The sequence below is a fragment of the Stenella coeruleoalba genome (assembly GCF_951394435.1).
Source record: "Stenella coeruleoalba genome assembly, chromosome: 7".
Taxonomy (NCBI): domain Eukaryota; kingdom Metazoa; phylum Chordata; class Mammalia; order Artiodactyla; family Delphinidae; genus Stenella; species Stenella coeruleoalba.
In genome coordinates this window covers 95635103-95659984 of record NC_137153.1, presented here as the reverse complement: position 1 = coordinate 95659984, position 24882 = coordinate 95635103, and the positions used below count along the sequence as shown (strand labels likewise).

General features: G+C 38.1%; 2 protein-coding genes across 8 annotated transcripts in view; both read right to left on the bottom strand.

Moving 5' to 3' along the window:
- The window catches only part of FKTN (fukutin), an 89156-nt gene extending 77269 nt beyond the window's left edge, over window positions 1-11887 (bottom strand). For 4 of the 5 annotated variants that reach the window (XR_013829119.1, XM_079927074.1, XM_079927075.1 and 1 more), the window contains exon 1: window positions 9513-9792. The gene's annotated coding sequence lies outside the window, so the exon portion shown is untranslated. Of the gene's footprint in view, window positions 1-9512; window positions 9793-11859 lie in introns of those variants that run through there. The other variant, XM_079927073.1, reaches the window with a different exon arrangement.
- Window positions 11888-18075: 6188 nt separating this feature from the next.
- FSD1L (fibronectin type III and SPRY domain containing 1 like) overlaps window positions 18076-24882 on the bottom strand; it is a 71831-nt gene continuing 65024 nt past the window's right edge. For 2 of the 3 annotated variants that reach the window (XM_079926285.1, XM_079926286.1), the window contains one exon: window positions 22254-24200. In XM_079926285.1, coding sequence (XP_079782411.1) covers window positions 24078-24200 — 123 coding nt within the window. In that variant the 3' untranslated portion in view covers window positions 22254-24077. Of the gene's footprint in view, window positions 24201-24882 lie in introns of all 3 variants that reach the window. The other variant, XM_079926287.1, reaches the window with a different exon arrangement.

Sequence of the window (24882 nt, the reverse complement as noted above, 5' to 3'; positions counted from 1 at the left end):
ACAAGAGAAGCCACTACAATGAGAAGCCTGTACGCCACAAGGAAGAGTATCCCCCGCTGGTCGCAACTAGAGAAAGCCTGTGCACAGCAATGAAGACCCAATGGAGCCAAAAATAAATAAATAAATTTTTGAAAAAAAAGAACAAAAAACGGGTGTCAACTAATACTTTGGCTTTGAGGTCACACTTTCTTTCCTCTGATGACTTATAGAATTTGTACCACTGTCCTGCAATGCTAAATACTCCCTTGACAATATCTGATCCTTCCCCTGGCACTCCCCTATAGATAAGCTGATCTTTTTAATGGGATGAGCAAAGAACACATTCCTTATCTTTGCAATCCAATTTTTTAAAAACTAGGTTATGTAATGATGTTAATGACTATATATTAGTTTTTCTTCACTATGTGCACTTTCAATCTGTAGAATCAAGATTTCTTCCTCTGCGGCAAGTTTTCTTAAGTTATATGTTTGAATACTTTTCTGTTCTAATGTTGTTCTCTATTTCCAGAACTACAATTAAGCATTTGTTTCATCTCCTTTCACTCCCATTTCACTTTGCTCAACTTTCAAAAGCCTGTCGTCATACCCCTTACTGAGCTTTCAACAGTGTTAATTCTCCTTTTTGCTTTGTATGTGGCGTTTTATTATTATTATTTTTTATAAGGGACCACTCCTCGATGTTCTCATTGACTCTATTTATTTTTATGTTTGGCTGTGTTGGGTCTTTGTTGCTGAGCGCGGGCTTTCTCTAGTTGCAGCGAGCAGGGGCTACTCTTCATTGTGGTGCATGGGCTTCTCATTGTCGTGGCTTCTCTTGTTGCAGAGCACAGGCTCTAGGCATGTGGGCTTCAGTAGTTGTGGCACACGGGTCTCAGTAGTTGTGGCTTGTGGGCTCTAGAGCGCAGGCTCAGTAGTTGTGGTGCACGGGCTTAGTTGCTCCACAGCATGTGGGATCTTCCCAGACCAGGGCTTGAACCTGTGTGCCCTGCATTGGCAGGCAGATTCTTAACCCACTGTGCCACAAGGGAAGTCCTGGCCTTTTATTTCTGATTTTTTTTTTTTCTTTCTTGAGTTCTGCCAAATTATTACTCACCATTTACTGTTGTCTTACTATTTCTTTCTAGCCAATTAACTTTCTCTATTACTTTAAAGAAGTGATTGTCTCCTTAAATTTGTTAGGCCAATACAGTTTTCTCATGGGTTCTTTGTCACTTGTTTTTCCGTTTCTTTTTGCTTTTCTTCTTGAAACATTTTTGTGTAGATGCTGTGCTAATTTCCTTTTTATTATTATTAATCTTTGAATGACATGAACGCCACTCAGGCCAACTATTTGCAAGAGGACTGTGGAAGGAAGAAGCAAGGCTGTGTCGTGGACTAGAAGGTAGTCTCTCTTTTTTTTTTTGCGGTACGCGGGCCTCTCACTGTTGTGGCCTCTCCCGTTGCGGAGCACAGGCTCCGGACGCGCAGGCTCAGTGGCCATGGCTCACGGGCCCAGTCGCTCCGCGGCATGTGGGATCTTCCTGGACCGGGGCACGAACCCGTGTCCCCTGCATCGGCAGGCAGACTCTCAACCACTGCGCCACCAGGGAAGCCCCGGTAGTCTCTTTAGTATACAAGAAAGCTCTTTATGATACAGGGTGTTCTGTGCATGTGTGTGCGTGAGAGAGACAGAGAGAATGTATGTGAGAACAAGCAAGAGAAAGTTGTTTAGCCATTACTTCTTGCCTCACCAAGAGAGTGCTTCCTGCAAAGATTGTGTATCTGTATGCTTTCTCATTTGCTCTTCCTTTTCTGCTAGTTCATGTTGCCAAACATTCCAAGGAAGCTTCTCCCACTGCTTTTCTATGCATCCTGACACCACTGTAAACAGAAGATCTATTTCTCGTTGCTCTGTCAGTTCTACCTGAGATCTCTTTCTGCCAGAATGCTCTTTTAATCTCTTTCTGCTTACATTTGACAAATATTTCTCAAATATTTCAATTTGGGATACAGGACTCTAGTCTCATCAAAGATGTAATTAAAGTTGAACAATGCAGGGGTTGGGGCACCAACCCTCTGCAGTTAAAAACCTGCATATAACGTATAGTTGGCCCTCCATATACATATGTGGTTCCTCTATATCTGTGGTTCCTTCATATATGCGGTTTTGCATCTGTGGATTCAACCACCCAGGGGTCATATAGTACTGCAGTATTTACTATTTAAAAAAATCTACATATAGCAGTTCAAACTCACGTTGTTCAAGGGTCAACTGTACATCTCTGTCTCTCATTCTCCTTGCTGTTTCAGGGTAATTTCAGATAGAAGAAGGCAAAAATGTCTTTACTCTGTCGTCTTTAAATCAGAAGTCTTAGAGTTTTAAAACAATCCAAACGAGCTTCCAGTGCAGAAGCCTATATAAAGCAAACACTACATGATATTATATAAAGTCAACAAACTACTTAAGAGAAATATCACCAGTGACGTGAGTAATCTACTTGATTTACAGATAATGCATAAAGCAAAGATAACTGAATAAATCATGATCATGTTCTATCTCCTAAAACTGTAAAAACTAGCAACATAAAACAATATTGATGATGGTATTAGTTTTGCTGTCAGCTAAACCTTGCTAAAATAAAACAGTCAAATATGTACTCTGATAAGGACAGCTCACAAGATAACAAAAAGAATATCCTTCATTTTCAGTATTTCAGCTCAGTTTCTTGTAGTTGTAGTAAATAGTGCATCAACATATTGTACACTGATTCCTAGTGAAATGTAAAGTAGCATTTGGAGTGTGCTATAGAACCCAGGCTTTTCTGTGCCAGAATTAACAGGTGGAAAGAAAGGCCTATATAAACCACTACAGAAACATAAAGTCCAAATTAATATCTTGTTCTTTCTTTGGATATAACTCTAACCTACAGTTAATTCTTAAATGAAATAAACCTCCAGAATATATCAATCACAACTATATTTTTATTATCAAGATGATATCCAGTTAACTTTACTTCACTACTTATTTTCTATAAATGCCAAGGCAGTTATTGCAAAGGAAGAATATTAGCCTGTCAAAACATTCCTATTTGCTAGCACCATCTCTTCATTAGGAATGGAGTTACCACTTTAAAATGAATAATGTGATACTTTAAAAAAGAGAGGCCAAGGCTTGTTGAGTTTACCTCTAAAATCCCTCTGGCACCAACTCCCTCTTCTTTCTTCACTGTCATTCTAATTTGACCTCTAATTGTACAAATGTCTTAATTGTAACTGATGTCCCAGGTTCCACTTTCTGCCTACCCATAATCTTACCTATACATTGACAGATATACGAAGTTGCTGATAAATGAATCAAATTACACCATAATCAAAATATTTCAGTGGTTCTCTACCACCTACAAATAAAGCTCAAATTCCACATACATTTGACCCTTGAACAACACGGGTCTGAACTACGCAGGTCCACTTATATGCAGATTTTTTTCAATAATAAATAGTATTACACAATCTGTTGTTGACTGAATCTTTTGGTGTGGAACTGCAGATACGGAGGGCTGACTCTGCTACCTGCAGATTTTTGACTGCAGGGAGGTGTAAAATAAAGAATGGTGCCCACCATCCAGTTCTACAAGAATCAAGTCATTAGCCACTGCAGTTGCTGACCTACAACACATCTGAAAGGAATTCAGGGTGAAGATCAGGATGAGGCACTCTGTGCTCTGGGGAAACAGGTAAAACAGGCCCTTAGATACTTAGAAATATTTCAGGAGAAACAGTTTATGAACCTGGACCCTTCCATCTTCCCATACTTAGAAAAGCACTAAAATCATTAACTGAGATATGTGTTCCTCGTGACTAGCAGCAACTTTCTACAGACATGTGTGCTTGAGTGCACGTACCCCTTTGCCAAAATCATGTATCTACTGACCTCCCCCACTACCTCTTCTTACTCAGAGCTATCTGAGAGACTGTCTCCCAGACCATAGTCCTCAGTAAGTCCCCAAATAAAACTGAAACTCACAGCTCTCATGTTGTGTGTTTTTATTTCAGTCGACAGAGGGTTGGCACCTGCACTGTTCAAGGGTCAACTGTAATGGCATTCAAGGGTATTCACAATCTGACTGAACACACGCAAATTTTCTAGGCTTTCTCCCACTTCACACACTCTTTGGTTTTTGCCCAGGTATTCCTGGAATACACACGACCTTTCTTGCCTCTTTGCTTTATATTCATTCCCTCTTGTCTGAAATGTTCTCATCCATTTCCACAGAACCAGTTCTACACCTCTTTTCATCACTCCTCTCGTGACCCTTCTTTTATGAAATCTTTCATGCTCTTCAAAGTCAGAAGTGAACTCCCCTAACTCTAAATTCCTAGTCTTACCTTCTTGAAGGGAATAAATATTTACTGTCTACCTTAACAGGCAGAGATGCCAATAAAATGCTAAGCTGGAGAGAAAATGATACAGTTCCCTATCTTCTAAGATGTTAGAGATGAGTATGTAAGAGTTTTCAAAAGAAGAATGGTGATGGTAATGGTGGTAGAGGGTATGATGTGCTAAAGAACAGCATGGGAAGTTTTTTCCAAAATGCATAAGCACCATCCTTACCACCCTCACATCTATTAAGAACCACTGTTCTAAATTGTGATAGACTCTATCAGAGATAAATATAGAGACAATTTCAAGTGTAATGGTCATGGAGTAAATACAGGTTACTATGGAGCACAAGGAGAGGAAACTAACCCTAAGGCTTTTACTACTTTCTATTTTGAATTATAGCTATTAGAATGCATGAATCATCTCCCCTACCAGCCTAAAAGTGGTTGAATTATTATCAAGAAATAAGTATGTTACGTATACTCAAAGACTCTGCACAATGCTCAAGAGAACACAAAACTACTTTTAAAAAGTTTTTATTTTAAAAAGTTCTCTGTCCTACAGAAACTTTCATAATAAAACAGAATATGAAATACGAAAAAGTGATTTTTTTAGAGCTTAAAGCCTATACTTGGTTCCAACTCCTGAACAATAAACATTTTAAAATAACATATGGAGAAATATAGCATAGAACCAAAATAAAAACATTATTTGTGTATACATTTCTCTTTATATGTGACATTTTAGCTATCATAATAAAAATGCTAGAGAAGACAAGTAATGTATTTTCTTACATATACTTAGGTAAAGCTTCCTAAAGAAAACAGTAATAATGGCAAAGAAGAAAGAGTACCGCAGAAATGTAAATTTAAATGAGGGGGGCGGGGAGATGTAATGGGGACTCTAAGGGGAGTTACCAGGTTTAAGTACCCAAGTACCTTCCAAGTTCTAATGCAAATATGAGAAGGTTAATATAAGTATGGTATATTACAGCATAGAATTAGTCTTAGATGACTTGGAAACAGGCTCTAACCAGTGCATGAACTAGGATCTGGCAATGAAGAAGACAGGAATGGGCAGATCTGCTTCCCAGCTGAACCTTTAACGGGTTGTGGGTGTCGGAGCTATCAATCCTCTCAGTCTTTTGAGCCTGGGGTAGCTAGAGTCCAAGACTGTCACCTCCAGCCAAGAACAAACACATTCTTTTACCCTTTCTTTCGCCCTCTATTATCAATTTTGCTTTGTGTCAAGGCATGAGAAAGGTTGGAAAAAACCAGCGGTAGATAAAAGCCATATACAAATTTGAAGGAAAAATATACAGGATGGGAAGTTCAAGATAGCTCTCAGGTTCTTGCTACAGCCAAGAGCAGTATTTCATATTCTTTCAGCTTCCCATTTCCCTTTCACATTATCATTTGTTCTTTGATGGTAAAGGCACAAAAAACTTTGGCACCTGGCTTAACCTGACATCCCCTCTCCAACTACTTTTTTGAGAATCATCTTGGTAGGGATCAGTTTGAAAGAATGTCAAACGGCCTTACTTTCTTATCCTAATTCTCCCCACTACTGCCTTCTGGATCACCTCTCGATATCAGAGGCCCTTGGACAAGAAATAATCAGCCCTGACACTGAACTTAGGCTCATAAGATGATGTGTGCTAGCCTGGTCCCCTCAATGCTGCTAGATCCAATTTATTCAGGAACACTGGGGAGTGAGAGGAAGGTATAGGTGGTATGAATCAGACAGAACTGAGATTCAAATATGCCCTGCACTGCAAAATAAAACAGGAGGCTAAACTACAGAGAAGAAACAGGGTAGTCTAAATAGGCAAAGGCATGTTTTGAGATAAGGCAGCAGACTGGAAAGCAAAAGAGAAAATGCTTCTGAAGAGGTATTCAAAGTTAAGATGAAAAAAAAAAAAATCAACATTTTCAGCTGCTCTAAGCCAAAAAAAAAAAGCCCAGTAGCAACAGATGCTATCCATCTTCCTTAAATACTGCTGCTCCTTTTCCTTTCCTTTCATTGCTAAATTTGCAAAAGAGCGTTAGTAGCCTGGAAGCAAAGGTTAGACTGTAAGGGTTTAAAAAGTCTCTTTATCTGCTTACCACTCATTCACTTCTTAACCCTTTGCAATGCAACCTTTCTCAATACGCTGACACTTGAAGATTAAAAAATTAATCTCTCCATTTGATACTCCAGAAAAATCATAAATATATAGTGACTCCTTTTGAAATGGCTATGGAGTACTGAGTTTTTAGAGAGTGTCTGAAATGAAAGACCTAGATAAGAAAGGAAGTGAAGATAGGAAGGGACTGATATTACAGGGGCAAAGTAAAAGGGTGAAGGAAGTGGCATTGCCTAATATACCTACTATTCTGTGTTTGATATGAAATCTGGATGGATGTTCTCTTTACATTCTCTTGCTCCTAATCACTTTATTAGATATACCTCCCATATCTACTGGCTACTTACTACTTATAAATATTTCACCAGACTGTTGGTGATGTCCTCTTGAACATTCCACCAGCACCTAAAACAAATCACTGTCCACCTTCAAACCAGATTTCTTTCATGACTTGCCCCTCTATTCTGTTAATGGTATCCCTAAATATTTATGTTCAAAACAAAATAGTTTTTGTGGTTCTAATTTCACATCTGAGTCACCAAACTTACATTCTTCGTAGTGCCTCTACAAGCTGTTATTTCTTTCCCATTTCCAGTATAGTTAGCCTAATTTAAAGGCTTACTAACTCTGCCTGAATAGAAAGCCTCCTACATGAGTACAGATAGTCCCTAACTTACGATGGTTTGACTTATGGTTTTTGACTTTACAATGGTGCAAAAGTGACAAGCATTCAGTAGAAACCACACTTGAATTTTGATCTTTTCCTGGGCTAGCAATAAATGCCACGTAATCCCTCATGATGCTGGGCAGTGGCAGCGAGGCACAGCGCCCAGCCAACCACGTGATCACAAGAGGAAACAACTGGCCCTTATAACCATTCCGCTTTTAATTTGCAGTATTCAATAAATTATATGAGATAGTCAATACTTTATTATAAACTAGGCTTTGTGTTAGATGATTTTGCCTACCTGTAGGCTAATGTAAGTGTCCTGAAGATGTTTAAGGTAAGCTAGGCTAAACTCTAATGATGTTTGGTAGGTTAGGTGTATTAACAGCATTTTCAACTTACGATGGGTTTATCCAATTGAGGAAGATCTGTACTCTACCACCAGGCTTTCCTCAAAATACCCATCTTAGGGACCAAAGTCCAGTCATTTCTATAGTACCACTTTGTGTCACTTTCCCCTGCTTTCAGAACTTCTATGGCTTATTTAGTACTAATCCCCTAAATGAACCCATCAATACAGTGCTTGCTCACCTCGGTGCATCTGTCTATGCTATTCCTTCTCTCTACAGTGCTTTCTCCCCCACATCCTGCCCCCTCACTGTCTTTTGAGTAGTTCAGAGCATAGGCTCCAAAGACAGACTGCTACGTTCAAATCCTGCTCTGCCACTTGCAGCCTATATGTACGTCCTTAGGCAGGTTACTTAATCTTTCTATGCCCCATCTTTAAAGTGGATCTATAAATTGTACTTGACTCACGGGGCTGTTCTGACAGACTAATACATGTAAAGCACCGAACAGTACCTAGAACATGATAACTATACAATAAATGCCAGCAATAATTAATAACTGTCACCTTAAAAGCCTACTAGTAATTCCCTTTGCTCTCAGACAACTAAAGTCTCCCTCTTTTATATCCACACAGCACTGTGTATTTGTACTATTTTTGCAGTCTTAACTAGTTATAGTTCCTTGAGACAGGAGGCTATCATATGTTTCCATATTCCCCAGTATTCCATATTCTGTAGTCTTCCACAGTAGAATTCAAGCACAGACATAGATTTTAAAAGATTTATGATGGACCTCTGCTGCCCCAAGAGCTCTGTGTGCCCAGAAGAGTATACAAAAGTATTTGAGGTAAGTGGTGAATGCGAGCAACTGCAGGTGAAGAGTGACAGCCAGAGTTTATGTCACACAGGTCAGTTTGGTTTGTTCCCTCATTCATTCATTTTTCCATTAAGTTCACAAATATCACTGAGCCCTATGTACATCCTATAGACACCAGTCAACCTGCTAGCTGTTCCGTCACAAGACTCTACAGTAGAAACAATAGATTATGTTTATTTCAAAGGCAGCAGAAAGTTGAGGAACCAAGGATTTCTTTTGACCTAAACATCATTTAATACATTATTTCATGGGTCATTTAAGAGCTACCTTAGTAGCATACACACCAGTGTAAAAACACAGTGGCTGTCTTTGGGTTGGAAGGACTGTAGGTGCTTTTCTTTTTCCTTTTTATTTATCCTATGTGAATATCGATTGATTTTGTAATGAGAGAAAAAAAGTACTAAGTTTCAAAAAAACTTTAAAAAAATTCTCTCATTCTGTGGCTCAATTAACAAATACTACAGCCCACACACATTATAAGCTTTAATTATCTTACTATCTTCCAATTTTTGGAGTAGTGTTAAACCAAGCTATTTTTAACTGAGTAAAGTCTTCCCCTCAAGAATGCAAGTACTTAACTGCTTGGTTGAGGATATCTGGGTGTTGATCTTAGTAAAATTATAAAGCGAATCAAACACACAGAATCAAACATAGGGCTCAGCAAGCATCAAGTACTTAGTACAAAATATAAAGTGTGAATATATGTACATACATAAAATGTGGATGGATGTTCACCAATATATCAATAATGGTCATCTCAGGGCTTCCCTGGTGATGCAGTGGTTGAGAGCCCGCCTGCCGATTCAGGGGACACGGGTTCGTGCCCCGGTCCGGGAAGATCCCACATGCCGCGGAGCGGCTGGGCCTGTGAGCCATGGCCTCTGAGCCTGCGCGTCCGGAGCCTGTGCTCCGCAACGGGAGAGGCCACAACAGTGAGAGGCCCACGTACCGCAAAAAATAAAAATACAAAAAAATAATGGTCATCTCTAGGTGTGGGGATTGGCATGATTTTTACATTGTTCTTTATGCTTTTTTTATATTGTCCCAAAATTTTTATAATGACCATATATTATTTTCATAAAGACAACAAAATTATTAATAAAAACAGCTGGTAAGTAGTAGTAGTGGCTTAATACCTGCTAGACAGGATCTAGATCTTTGCTACTTAAAAGTATGGTCCTCAGATGAGCAACCTCAGCATCATGTTGAAGCGTGTCAAAATGCAGAATTTTCAGGCCATACTGCAGACCTACTGATTCAGAATCTACATTTAATCTACATTTTAAGATCCTCAGGTGATTCATATTTGCATTAAAATTTGAAAAGCACTGATTTGGACACTACAGCCTTTACATGCAGGGACGATAGGAACAACATCTGCCTTCTTCATTGTACATCCCTAGCACACAGCAGTGCCTGAAACACACAAGTATTTGTTGAATAAATAAGCATGTAAATGATATTACTTTTGAATAGACAATCAGAACGACAGTGGAGACTGTATCTGTTTGAATTATTTTCTGCTAGAGTTCCCAAAAATGATTGCTTAATATTAATATTTACTGTAAATACTGTTAAATTATTTTAATAAAAATGCTGGCCCCCAAAATGTAATCCTTTTTGAAAAGGAGTCCTAGCTCATAGCCCTGAGATCTACATGTCTCCTTCAATCATTTCTCTAGTCTCCTATCCATGCGCACACCCTATACTCTTTACAATCTCTCCCTAAAAGCAAACTCATTTTCAAGATTTTAAATACCACCTCTGAGAGAAAACTTACTTAAGTTTCAGTCTATAACCCCATCTGTCTATATAACCAACTCTATTTCCTACACCTCAAAGTTAACAGTTTTATTCTCCATCTACTATCTCCCTGCCCCCTTCAAAGAGAATAGTTCTCCATCCTCACAGACTCCTGTTTTACAGGTTTTAGAGAAGAGAGACCACCTAATCCAAGAACATCATTTTACAGAGGAGAATAGGATCTGAAAGAAATAAATGACAGCCCAAGAGGCTAGTTATTGGCAACGCAAAGCTACAATCTGCATCACCTTACTCCCAATACATTATCACATGCTAAAATTCTGACAGAATTCTCATTTTTATCAACAGCAGTTAAATTCACTTTTGAGAAACACAGGTTCAAAATAACAATCGCCTAGATCCAAGAAATCAAGTACTGTATATTGTTGACATTTCTCTCATTCCTTTTTTCTTCCTTTTCAGAATGTACTGCATTTTCTTTCCACTTGGGGTTCCTTCAACCTCTAGTGCCATACTTCCCAAATCCTCCATCCTCTCAAAGCCTACCTCCGCAAATATACTCTAAAATGCCTATTCCTGTCTTCTGTATCTTTACCTGTGGTGCTCAGCAGAGATAGCTCCTGATGACTCAAACCCTATCCATCCTCAAAGTACAGCTCAATCCCAGCCTTTTTTACTTTTCCCAATTCCTAATGCACTGCTCCATCACTCACTTTCATATTTGTTCATAGGCTGATGTTTATTCTTTGGAAACCTGCTATCTTCAAAAGTAGAAAGAACCTGTTGTTATCTAGGTCCTCCGTTTACATCTGAGAAAACTGAGGCCCAGAGAGAAGCGACTTCTCTCGTTACTTGTGAAATTGGTGATGGTGATGAAATCTTAACTCAGTTCCCCAGATTCCTATCCAAAGCTTCGGTCATCTCTCTCTCTCTCTCTCATATGAAACTTTATTTAGCATGGCTAGCTGTGTCCACCCCATTATTAGGCACACAAAAGGGACGCTTCAGTAAATACTCCTCCAACTGAACTGAAAGCTGAACCCAGGGGGAAAGCATAAAAGAAAGGGATGGTTAATTAAATTACCCTCACTCTAGAAAACTGCTGTAGCTCCCCCACTACCCAAGGAAGCACTCCACACTCCCTCATGGGGCATCAAGGTTCGTCCCAGTTGAGACCCAACGGTAGCTCCCGCCACATTTCTGGCCCTCCCGTCTCCGCACCCATTCCTCCAGCCATTACCCTAACACGCAGTGCTGCCCAAACCTGGTAGTCCCTTTCATGCTTCTGCACCTTTGCACACACGGGCCCCACAGCCTGCAATGCTCTCCTCCCTCCCGCCGACACCTGCCCCCGAGATCCTCTTGCAAATCCCGAGACAGCTCTCAGGACCCTATTCAAACGTCACTACCCCAGCCGGGTCCTACAAGGGTCTCGATCGGCCTCCAACACCGGACCTGTCCCGGGATGAGGATTTTACTTGCTGACAAGCCCAAGAGCGTGGGAGGGACGCCGAAGCGCACATCCACCCCGAGGTGCTCGTGGACTGCCTCACTGAGTATCCCCCGCCCGGAGCGCGCTCGACCTATGGCCTGCCTGGGCCGAGGCAAGTGCCCATTAGGCTGGAGGAAATGCCCAGTGACGGTACCCGAGCCACCGGCGACACCCGCCTGAGGCGTCCACCCGTCCCCAGAGGCCGAGCCGCGCCTCTCACACCTTACCTCCGCCAACACCAGCGGCAACGCCGCTTTACGGCACTCACAGCAACCGCTGCAAAAGGGGCCGTCAAGCGCGGAGCCTTTACGTACCGGTTGGTTTGGTGTCGCAGCCGTTAACCCTGGCCTTCGCCTGGTCTACTACCAACGCTGCTTCCTCACCGAAGTTTACGGAGCCCGGTGATTTCCTGGCTTTGGGGATTTAGACACGTAGCCAAAGCTCTTTTTATCTGTTGCCTAGGTAACAACTACAGCAGGGCACTGAGGCGATCTGAGATTTTAGGAATTGCTCCTAGAATTGGAGAGGCACCAGCTGAGCTGTGTTTCCCAAAGTGTGTGAGTTTGCCAGATAAAATATAGGATGCCAGTTAAATATGAATTTCAGATAAACAACGAATAATTTTTGAGTGTGCTTTGCAAGAGGGATTCAGAATAACTCCCTGAACTCTGGTTTGGGTACCATCAGGTGAGATGGGAGATAGATTGGGAAACAGTAGCCGAGTTAATATTGCTCTTGTGGTTGAGGTGTCTGTGGGACGAGCAAGCTCCCGCGGACTGTTATACTCCTGTTAAGGACTAGAAATATACACATTCAATTCCGGACCTGGTTGTTTAACTGTGTAATCCAAAGAATTATTGTTAAGGATCACAGATGAATCAATTTTGACATAATCTTGAAAACTATAAAGCACTAAACAAATTACTGTAATTTGAAGTTCTTTCTACAAAAATTACTATTACCAGCCCATGGTGAAAACTGATAATACTCCCCTCATATATTTGAGTTGTTTTCTAAACTGTTTTTTTTGCATTTTGAAATCATTTTATCATAATAGTAGAGAATGCTGGTATACATAACATACATTTATTGTAGTAGTACATATGTTGTATATACATTTTCTTACACCCTGAATTATTTTTAGTGGGCTAACTTGGTTTCCAACTTGCATGATATATACATTTTTGTGCCCTCTAGCACAACGCCACGTACCATTATGTATGTTCAATAAAACACATGGAATCTAAACTGTTTTTTTGAAAAGTGTAAAATGAAAAGTCCTTTTCCTTCTCATTTCCCAGGGGTTATGATCCTTATCAGTTTCTTGCTTTTCCTTCCAGAAGGAACAAACTGTGTACATACAAGTTTATGCTGTATGTAACCAGATGAGGCCAGTACTCCAGAGACAAGTGTTAGTGGAAAAGGAAAAGTTGCTTTATTCAGGAGTCCAGCAACATGGGAAGATGGTGGACTGATGTCCTAAGACCATCTCCAAACTGCTAGTTAGGAGACAGAGGTTTTAAAGGCAGTGTGAGGGAGGGGGCAGTGCACGTGATCAGCTCGTGCACAGTTCTTGGATTGGTTGGCATCAAGGTGAAGTTTCCAGCATCACCAATCTTCCGGTTTCGACCAGTATGTTGTCTACGTGCTTGTGGTCAGCAGTTTTCATCTGGTGGGGGTCTGCTTCCTGTTAAAATAACTTAGGACTGTGTGTCAGACCTTCATTTATCTCTTTCAGGGAAACGGGAGTTTGATGATTCTATGTGGCTGGTTTATAGTCTGAATTGTTGCCAGTTTCCCAGCTCAACAGCTATTCTTTGTTTCTACATCTTCCTATTTCCTAATCATTCACTCTTGAGCCAGCCTTCTGAGAATCAGGGGAGGCCTGGGAGACTAAAGCTTTTCTACAATCAAGAGGCAGGTGGAGGACATGGGGGTGGGGGGGAGTGTCTGTCCCAGGAACGCCCCATAGGGTCCTGCTTGGTTACAATCCCCCTTTTTCCTTGATACTCCTCAATCCTGAGGTGTGGAACAAGAAAGGAAGTAAGGTTTGGGATAGAGAGGTTAATCATAAACTCGACAGAGGAACTCAGTTTTAGGGAACTCAGTTTTATGTAGAGTCCTCTGATTACTTAAAACTGGTAGTTGGTAGGTTAATTTAAAAAGTAGGTAGAGAGTGGCACAGACTAATATATACTACCAAGTGTAAAATAGATAGCTAGTGGGAAGCAGCCGCATAGCACAGGGAGATCAGCTCGGTGCTTTGTGACCACCTAGAGGGGTGGGATAGGGAGGGTGGGAGGGAGACGCAAGAGGGAGGAGATATGGGGATATATGTATATGTATAGCTGATTCACTTTGTTATAAAGCAGAAACTAACACACCACTGTAAAGCAATTATACACCAATAAAGATGTTTTTTTTTTTAAAAAAAAGAAGACATAGAAGAAGGAAAAGAAAAAAGTAGGTAGCACTCAGAGGAAGGAAATTACCAAAGATTAACAGGATCATCGGACACAGGTGCTAACCTGAGGGACCAAAGATGGTAAATTTTGAACATCAAAATGAATAACTGCTATTGATTAAACACATCAAATATATGAAAATTCTTGACTTCATGATTCCTTAAAAATGAAACTCATTAGTCATGATTGAAGATTGCCAGGGCACCACCTCACTATCCTGAATCTCGATAAAAATATCAAGTATTTATCTGGCCTTTCTTATTGGAAGAGGATTTCAGTGTAACCAAAATACTAATGAGAATTCCAGCTAATAAATGATGAATGATAGAACAATCATTGCTACTCCTAATGCCGTATGAAGGACAGCCCTCATCAGTAGAGGCTAAAATTAAGTTGAAACGTTGATGGGGAACTTTTCAATAGACGGATTAGGCTGGCACCACCTGAACCCACTGATCAATCTTTTTAAGTGGGACAACCTGCCATTATGCACTTACGGATGTGATGCAACAGAAAGTACACAGCACCACCTGTGAAGGATTCTTGCCTTGCGGGCTTCCCTGGTGGCGCAGTGGTTGAGAGTCCACCTGCCCATGCAGGGGACACGGGTTCGTGCCCCGGTCCGGGAAGATCCCACATGCCGCGGAGCGGCTGGGCCCGTGAGCCATGGCCGCTGAGCCTGCGTGTCCGGAGCCTGTGCTCCGCAACGGGAGAGGCCACAACAGTGAGAGGCCCGCATACCTCACAAAAAAAAAAAAAAAAAAAAAATGGAACCTGCATTTAACCATAACTCTAGATTTAACAAAGGCTATAGAGAATAGATCAGAATGTGGGACATTCTACAAGACAGATGCCCCAGTTTCTTTATCAATGGCATTTAAAAGGTGGTGAGGGAACTAATACAAAATCAGAGACTTAAGAGACATAACCAAATGCAAGGCATGGACCTTGTCTGGATCCTGATTTGAAAAAAGCAACCATAAAAAGATATTTTTGAGACAGCTGAAATTTTAATATGGGCTGGGCCATTAGACAATATTAATTTTGCTAAGAATGTTAATGGAATGTGGCTGTGTTTAAAAGAAAAAGTCATCATTGATGCATATTACAGTACTACTTATGAGTGAAACTTTTTAAAACAAAAAAATGACACAAACATGGCAAAATGTTAACTGATAAATCTAGGTGATGAGCATAAAGGTGTTCATTATAAATAGCCTCTCTACTCTTCTGTATGTTTGAAAATTGTCATGATAACAAGAAAAGGGAAAAATTATCAGGTTCATAAAGGGCATAACAAATCTTATTCCATGTAAAGCTTTAAAAAATGCAGTAATAGCAGAGGATTACATTAGCCAATCTTTTTTTTTTTTTTTTTTTTTTGGCTGCACTGCGTGTCATGCGAGATCTTAGTTCCCCGACTAGGGATCGAACCTGTACCCCCTGCAGTGGAAGCACAGAGCCCTCACCGCTGGACAGCCAGGGAATTCCCAACATTAGCCAATCTTTTGATTTGAACTATGGCCTTTTTAAGTGTGGATCAACTGATTAGTTTTTCTTACATAAGCCACAGTCATAATAGATCACCTGTAGTTTCTGGTATGTTTCTTTAAAGTGGACCAGGAACTTACAGATACAAGTGAAGGAATCTCAACTCAGAGTCCTAGATGTGTATTTTTCTTTTTTGCAATCCTCTGTAATTTACAATTATCTTGGACACAACTAACTTGTCAGCCACTTGCTCTTCATCGCTAAAGTTCCCTCCACTTGAATTTCATTGGTTTACGTAATATTTAAATTATATAATTACAACAATGCCACTGGCATAACAAGTTTGGGGAAAAACAGCTAACTAGAGGTATACATACCATGCAACTGGTGGGAGCAGTACTTCTCCAGCATACAAGGGGGAGCCCAGTTGTGAGCCTTCAACTCACTGTGAATCCTAGTCAGTATGCTTTAACCTGGTTAGCCAGTCCAGTTGGAGAAGGGGTACAAGGATTGGTAAAAACAGCCTCTAGTATAAGCAAACATCCATCTTTTAAAAATTATTCAGATGCTGAAGCACATACACTACTCTTGCCCGGGGCAAGAGTAGAAATGGAGGCCCAACTTGACATATATTTTAAGTGTCTAAATAGGTAAGAGTCAATCATATACACATACATATATACATACACACACTTCTATCTTGACAAATATTTCTTCTCAAGGAACAGAAATCTAGGTTCAAAACCGAATTCTCAGACATGTGCTGGAAGGTGATAACACGAGAACCAGGTTGGCCTGTTCTCCCCACAAGTCCCTGGGTCTTTTTCCTTTTAACGTCTAGTTACAGCTTGCCACAAGGGTCCTGGTAAGCATGAAGGTGGACACCCCAGTCTGCACATCCAAGCCCCATCCACACTCCTCCCAAACTGCCTCCCCTTGAGTCTAGGGGTATACACCTGTAGTGCAGTGCAGGATGGATTTGGGGAAGAGGCCTGCATGTGCTGTGTAAGCAAGCTTTGGGCTGGTGGGACAGGGAATTATGGGGTCCTAGCTATCTGGCTCATAGCCAGGAACACAGACTGCAAGTGGGCGTGATTTCTTAGCTCCTTCACTTTTTCATTCCATGGAGAGGCACAGCCAGAGAGTGAGGATCATGGCAGGGAACCCCTCTTGCCCAAGTCGAAGTATACACCACCCCCCATGGTATCATGCTATATATACTGTTGGACTTGCTTTTTCTATTTCATAGTATCATGAAAACCCTTCCATTAATAGTATATTCTGTATCAGCTGTGTAGGGTTGCCTGAAAGCATCACGATCTAATCCCATGACCTTGTGCAAAATGGGCATAAACATACTACTAGTACCACGGAGTATAAATGTAAAATGAGGTGTAGTAATGGAAACACTTGGACAGAAAAGTAGAAGGCACAAAATTTCCTGAGCTCTCACCCGAGATCCAGTGAGGCACAGTAGGACTGGTATACCAAAGAAAATGTTCTCTAATTGAGGAAGCCAATCCCCATAATGGTCTACATATTTATAACAGTTTGGGAGGGAGGCATGCAGAATATATGTAGACAAGTATATAACAACTTGTGTAGCAACTTAGAAAAGGGGAGCCTTCAGAATCTTGGTAAGCCCATTGTTCAGTTAACAATTAGGTTGTTTGTATTTTGCTATCAAAATGCTGCAATGAGTACTTATTTGTGAGTATATATGTAAGAGAAATACCTAGAAATGGAATTAAACTTTTCAAAGGTATGTATATTTAATACCTTGATATTACTTAATTGTTCTCCAGAAATGTTGCACCCATTCACACACTCCATCTTCTATATGAGGGTACTGGCTTCTCAATATCTTTTGTCACATTCCTCTCCCTGTGACTCAAGACTATCCAGTATCTCTTCATTCTTCTCTTGGTGAAAATGATCTTAGTTACAGGAGATCCAGCCTCATCTGGTCATAGATTGGTTTTCTTTTTTCTCCTAAACTGGTTTCAAGTTAGAATATAAATTTTAAAAAAATCTTAGGTTCTGGTTCTCTCCTAGCTACCATCTACCAAAATGTAATGCAAGATGTGACAAGCTCCAAAGACAGAAACTAAGTTCCTGGTTTATGTTATAGTTACTTATAGCATGTCTCATCTTCCATCTATAGCTGCACTGTACCAAACAGCAGCTATTAGCAAGATGTGGCTCTTTACATTTAAATTACAATAAAAATTTTAGTTCCTTAGCTGAACTAGCCACATACATGGAAAGTGCTCAACAGCTGCCTATGCCTAGTGGCTACGGTGTTGGACAGCCCAGATACAGAACCTTCCATCATTGCATACAATTGTGTTGAACAGCACTACTCTAAAATAAAAATCTTTGGGGTCAAAAGTACTATGACACTTTTATCTTCTCATGCTCAACAGCACATTGTAGATATCTAATGAGAGTGGATAAAAATGCAAGCACTGAAGCAAAAGATAGCAGGAAAAAAAGTTTAATTTTTAGATGAGATATTCCAGGTGCTTTTTAAAGAACTTAACTTGGTCATTCTATACACAACATACAATCATTTCAACATACAAGTTACTCCACTTTGAATACTCTATTTTAAAGTTTAAAAAAACATTTTAAAAGCTTTGTCTTGTTTCCAAGGAAAATGAGGCAAAATGCTTATTATAAAACACTAGTTTGCAGCACTGCGTACTGCTTAATTATAAGTAGTCCATTAATGTTCGTCATCCTTAACTTAAAGGTTAAACCTGAGGAATTAGAATTTTTATTATCAGAACTGCATAGCAAAACCATGTCCAGATGATAGAAACACCAAACAATCTGTGGATCAAGACAACCTCTAAACCATTTAATCCAATTCAAAGCAAAACAAGTAGGTTAGGAGAGATACTAAATGATATCCAGTTTGACAGTTTTGAAATGCCTCATCATGTTTTAAAAAAATGACAATGCAACAAAAGTTGTCAAATGTTTTAAGTGGGCATATTCACCTTATATCATTTATCTGATGACAGCAAACTGCTGAACCATTCCAAAACTGTTGTTTTGGAAAGAATTATTTAGGCCAAATTCAGTCTTTGCATGTGGCACTGAGCAGTCATAAATTGAAAGTGCAAATGCCGGGATGGAAACATAGCTTAAATCATTTATTTATGCTACTATTCTACTCTGACACACTTTAATGCTGTGGGAACATTTTTACAGTTCTGTAAGTCTTAATAGAGTAACAGGCTTGATGAGAAAATACAAAAAGGCCACAAGTCATGCATAAACTAAAAATGCTAAAGGATATTTTAATTAGGCTTTCTTCTTTTTAAAAAAAATCATGTTTCATGTCCTGGTGATACCACTTTAAACACATGCTTTGTCAAAGTAAATGGCATCTAGAGGTATCCAAACACTTAAGTCCATTATTAACTGAAAGTAATACCTTACATTTACATAGCATTTTACTGTTGTTGAAGCAATTTCACACACTCCATTTCATTTTATTCCTCACAACAGCCCTGTGAGGTAGGCTGAACAAGTTACAATATTTTATGTAAGGCAATGGAAGCCCAAAGATGATAAATGATTTAGGTAGAGATAACAGATCTAGTATATGGTAGAGCTAAGGTGATTCATTTTAAATACTTTAAAAGAAATTAAGCCAAAATATTTTTTGTTACATCCAGAAAATTTAGACTAATGGTTTTTAATATAAATTACTCCAACTTTAGCTACTATTATCTTACAGTATGAATTAGTTATAAATTTGATTTTAAAGAGTCTTCCTTAAAAGGTAAATTAGACTCAATGCTTTGGTACCTTAGAGATACTGGAAATATTTAAAAAAAAAAAAGCATTTTCATAACCCTTAGACTCTCCAAAAAGTTCCAATACTAATAAAAATGCCTTTTACCAATCACTTACAATTTGACTTATTTTAAAACTGGCCCAAACTTAAGAAGCTCCAAGCCAAAGCAAACACATTCACCTACCTGCTGTCCTACATACTGTGAAATCCTCTATATGTCCCTTCCCAAGGACCAACTTACATTGAACGGGTAACATTAAGAAAATATATCAAAAAAAAAAAGAAAGAAAGAAAATATATCAATTTAACATAGCTCAAATGATTACAAATCAAAAGTCAGGACCTTATACTGACCCAGAACTAACAAATACTGTTTTAATTTAATAAGTGAGTAGTCTGGGGAGAAAAGTACTATGACAATCTCTGATATCTATTGAATATTTATAAGCCAATACTAACGTTTATATGGCATACCCAACAATATCTTTTCAACAAAAACATATACCAAATATAATCCACTTAACCTCCAAATTACTCAAAAAACTTAAAGTATTTACATTAATCAAATATTCCAGGTAACAAAGCTGTCATATGTGACATATCAAGATCACAAATATTTGCATAATATGAATACTGTAAGATATACACAAAACTAAAACGATGCTGAATATGAGATAATCTTTCTGCAATGATTAAGGAAACATTCATGATCTCTTATAAGTGCTCTAGTACTGGCATTATGAAATGTAAATTAAAAATAACAAATAAATTTATGGTTATTTGGATGTTGAGTAAATTTATGCTGACCATACACTTCCCTAAGAGAATATATCCGGTGTAAAAATAAAATCAAGGAAGAAAATTCTCCAGACACATTTTATGTGACTACATGTAAGTGAACCATTTTATATGCAGTTAATTAGAATTTTTTTTACAAACTCTAACATTTACTTTTTAAAATTTCTGACTTATTAGCAAAAACATTGTTTTTAAGATGCAAACTATGTCTTACCACGCAAAAGCAGCAAAACTACTATACGCACAGAAAATCACACTTCACTAATTTGGGAAATCCAAATACAAAGTATGACTGTCATATCCCAGACACTTAAATATTTGTTGTATGAATTAGCCAATGAATGAACACTGACCTTACAAATATGGGGTTTTTTAAAAAGAATTATCATGATGATTTTTACATATAGTCTGTAGTTTATTTAGCCTAGATTCACATATTTTATAGAAGTCTACACTGTCTCTTTAAAATTAATACTCTGAAACAATCATTTTCCATTATATCCTTTTCCAATTTTTTCCCATGTTTCCAAAAGACACTATCTAAGTAACTTAATAATTTTATGGGAAAAGTATATATAAAAAAACTAATCATTCTAGGTAAGTCATGGAATAGAGTATCTTAGCCTAATTAAAAGATTTCATTACAAATTATTTATTCTTTATACCACCAAGGATCAGTCTCAAAAATTTAAATTATACACGATACTGTACACACCTTAATTTCATAAATGAGCAAATAAAGCCAAACCAGTATGTCTCTTTAGATGAAAACATGGGGAAAAAAATGATTGCAGAACAAATTCGGTCAAGTCTAGCTGTACAGCAGCAGTTCATGGTTTGTCAAAATGGTACAGGTGCCATCAGTTAAAGCCATGTACAGACAGGCACGCCTTTAATACTTTCAATTTGTTTACCTACACCTGGAACATTCAAAGAATTACTGTATAGTAAATGTGTATGTATATTCAGTTAGTAAATGCTCAGTATATACATATTTAAGAAAAGTTAAAGATGTATGTGACAGTCAGTCTGAAGAATCAAAATGAATTGTAAAAGAATTCTTTTTCTAAAGTGCTTAAGGCAATTCCTTAATTTCTTTATCCAGTTTACTAAGACTGCTTTGGGATTCAACTGCTAAAAGAGAAAGGCAATACTAAACGTATGTTTTTTATAAAACATAATTTTTTTTACACCTGTGATAACATACATTACCGTCAACCTCTCATGCATTTCTTTTACAGAAATCAATCATGTTTGACCTGTCAAAACGAAGAGTAAAAAAAAAAAAAAAAAAAGAATATTTGAAAAGGTATACCAACTTTCCATAATGTCTTCAATTGAGTGCAAAAAAATCTCAATATTTTTTAATTCAAATGTCAAAGAGAATGTTATATACTGTGTGTCAAGTTAATAGTTACCTTAATTTGAGACTATGTAAATAGGCACTACAGTTAGACTATTTTCTAGTTTGAAAATAAGGGTGGCAAACTTCCTCCAGTTTAACTTAACACAAATAAACGTAAATCAACTAAGCTAAAACCCCACACATTTTGTTCTTTTTTTTTAGAGACTTTTAAGAAGAAGCACAGTAAAAGGAAAACCTCAGATTCTTATTCTGAGGTATAACAGTATTACTTCAAATGAATTTTCCAAATGAATATTAGAAAACTTTATATGAAGGGTTTCAAATGATGACACGCGCACAGGAAGAATAATATGCATTCCTCCAGGCCCCTGATTAATATTTCCTTTTCCTCATGCCCCTGCAGTAGAAGCCCCTTACCAGTATAACATAATGGTCTCTGGTTTAAATATCAGTTGACACTGCATGGGGAATGGAGCAAGAGCATGCTTAGAGGAAGAAGGCACTTAAAATTAAAGAGAGGATACAATTATATAGACGTAACAGTGAAAGTTTTTAATACAAGAACTTCTGGCTTTTTCTGTGTCATTTTGTTAAAATATACGTAACTGTTCACAGAAAGCAGTTCACATAAAGCTCCACCACTAACTTACTGTTTTCAGGTTTAACTCTACGAAAAAGAATTATAACTTCCTGTTTCCTTAGGTCCTAGAACGACCCTGCTGTAGGGACATCCAAAAATTTCTTTCAAAATCTCTAGGAGAAACAAAGACCAAAATTATATTTATTTGGAGAATCAAAAGGGTATCTACTGACAATGTCATTCTCTAAACTTCATTATAGTCTTTAAAATATGTCATGAGACAATGGTATAGATATGAATGTCCTCTGAAAAAGTAATACCCAGTTCAAATGAAATTCCTTATTTAGATTTGTTTTACAATGAACAAAACACCCTATAAGTAAACTATGAGAGAGAATGAGCTGTTCCTATTCCACAGGGCTTTCTGTAGAAAACAATTCACATGTAATAAGCAGCAATGGTCACTTCTAGGGAGGTTGTCACAACACAATATACTTAAAATGTGAACGAAAGAAAGTCAACATGAGAAAGTAAAAGTTTCAAAAATTAAGGAATATACAAATCCAGAACTCTTTAAAATGCTCAATGGATTCTTAAATACTGTAATTACAACTTTCAGTTTGGCTCAAAGGACTTGTTACAAATTTTAATCAACTTTAAAAATATACTCTTCTCAATAACCATGTTTAACACATTGTTTAACACATTTTCCCTAAGTTTGGTAAAGATTACTCTATGTTGATTTTTGGAAGAATTACAACCCTTTAGAAAGCAAATGCATGTAGCAAAAAGATTGAGAGAAAAACCACCTCTGAATAGTTATATCTGAAAAACTCATGTGCCAAATAAGTCAGAGATTTGTAGTTTTTCAAAACAGTTGTTTAAACCATTCCATCTTATTAAAAAGCAGATTTAAATGACTTCAGTAAAGAATAGTTTTAGGCACCTCCCTTTATAACCTATTCCTCGTAGATAAAGCTTGAATAGGTAGCTTTCTCTACTTACTATACAGCTTTAATAAACTTTCATCTTCCTAGAAATGTTAAAAATCAGTTATTACCAAATTAAAGTGGGAATTTACCAAAGGTAACTACTAAAGGTAGTATTAAACTAGACAAAAAATCAGAAAATATAAAGCATTAAAAAATCTTACCCATCATCCAAAATGATGGAAAGAAAAGTCTGATTAAACAGGGTAACATATAAAGAATATCCCTTTGCAGCAGGTAAAAAACTGAAATTTGGGTGATTTTAAGCTATTTTGTCTAGAAACTTCCTATCCACTTTCTTTTTTGAGTTATAACCATAAGAGAAATATCACAATATTTGGAAAAGAGAAAATGATATTCAATCCAGTCAATAAACAAAAGAGGATAATTTAGCAAACCTCAGCTTGTTTATAAAAGGGGAAAAATAAACTATTGTAAGAAAACCTTTCTAGCACCCCCAATTATTTCCATTTTTAGAAAACCACAGAGGACTGTATAGTTTTCAAGCTTCAGTGTAAGAACTAAATAACAGGTAGTGATGACATTAAAAAAGAGAAAGTACAGAGGAAAGAAGACAAGATTTAAATGCTTTTCCCTCAGGTCCTAGGGCTACCATATGTAACTAAACATATTAGAAGAACCAAAGTAATCCAAGAAACACAAAAATGAGTTTCTATGTAACTACTTAAACACTGCCTTTTTCTCCCATTTACTCTTCAAAACATCAGTTTCTTGCTCGATGTCTGCTTGCTTCTCTGATATTGCTCAGCAGGTTCCTGTGAATGCTTCGTACTAGATGCTTGATGCTAACAGATTCCACACCTTAAAGCAGAATGTAGCAAACCTGATTTCCACCACTCAAAAATTTCTGTGATTAGTAACTGCACAGAAAAGGCCACCCATTCAAGAAGGGGTGAGGGAAGGTAAACATATTCTGAATAGGCATTACTGAGTAATATTGTTTAGGCTGCTAGCCGAACCAGTCATTCCATTTTCACTTTTCTGAAGTGTTCTCACAGCACTTGGAACCTGCATCCCAGTATTCAAAGAAAGTCCACCACACCAAACCTAAGAAAGGACAAAAACAAAGCTTCAGTCAGATTTCAAATCAAATGAAAATTTAAATGATCCTTATATTTCTATTTGAAAGGCAAAATGCCACATAAGTGAACATTATCAAATTCCAAACTGATAACCTTTGTATGTGAACTGAGGGGAAGTGGAAAGGCTAACTCAAGAGTCTTCTAGAACCAAAGAAGTCTTTTAGACTTTCCAAGAGACCAAAGGAAGTCTTTATGATAGCAGAACCCACTGGAGCTGCACACAAGAAAGGGAAGTAAGGGCTGTAGAAATTTAGAGACTAAATTGGATTAATCTAGGCAAAAGACATTATCATTATTGATGCTAATGTTCACAACCAAGAGAAGTGCACAAAGAGTCAACTTCTTTACCCCAATTACTGCTTTAGATTTTGATAATGAGGTGTGGCCTGACACTATAGGAATTTAACACCCCTCTGTTAACAGAGTAATTCCATGAGTTTCTTCCCTAGCTTGTTAACAATAAGAACTCTTTTATAATTCTTTAAGGTTGTCAGAGGAAAATGCAAATGACAATATCCAGATACACTTGCTATATTCTATTATCATAAATGTGAATGAGTTTATGAAACATAAAACTGCTTCACTTGTGAACAGAGCAGCTGTCATTCAGTAAACTATAACTTATTTGGAATACAGTCAAGAGAATT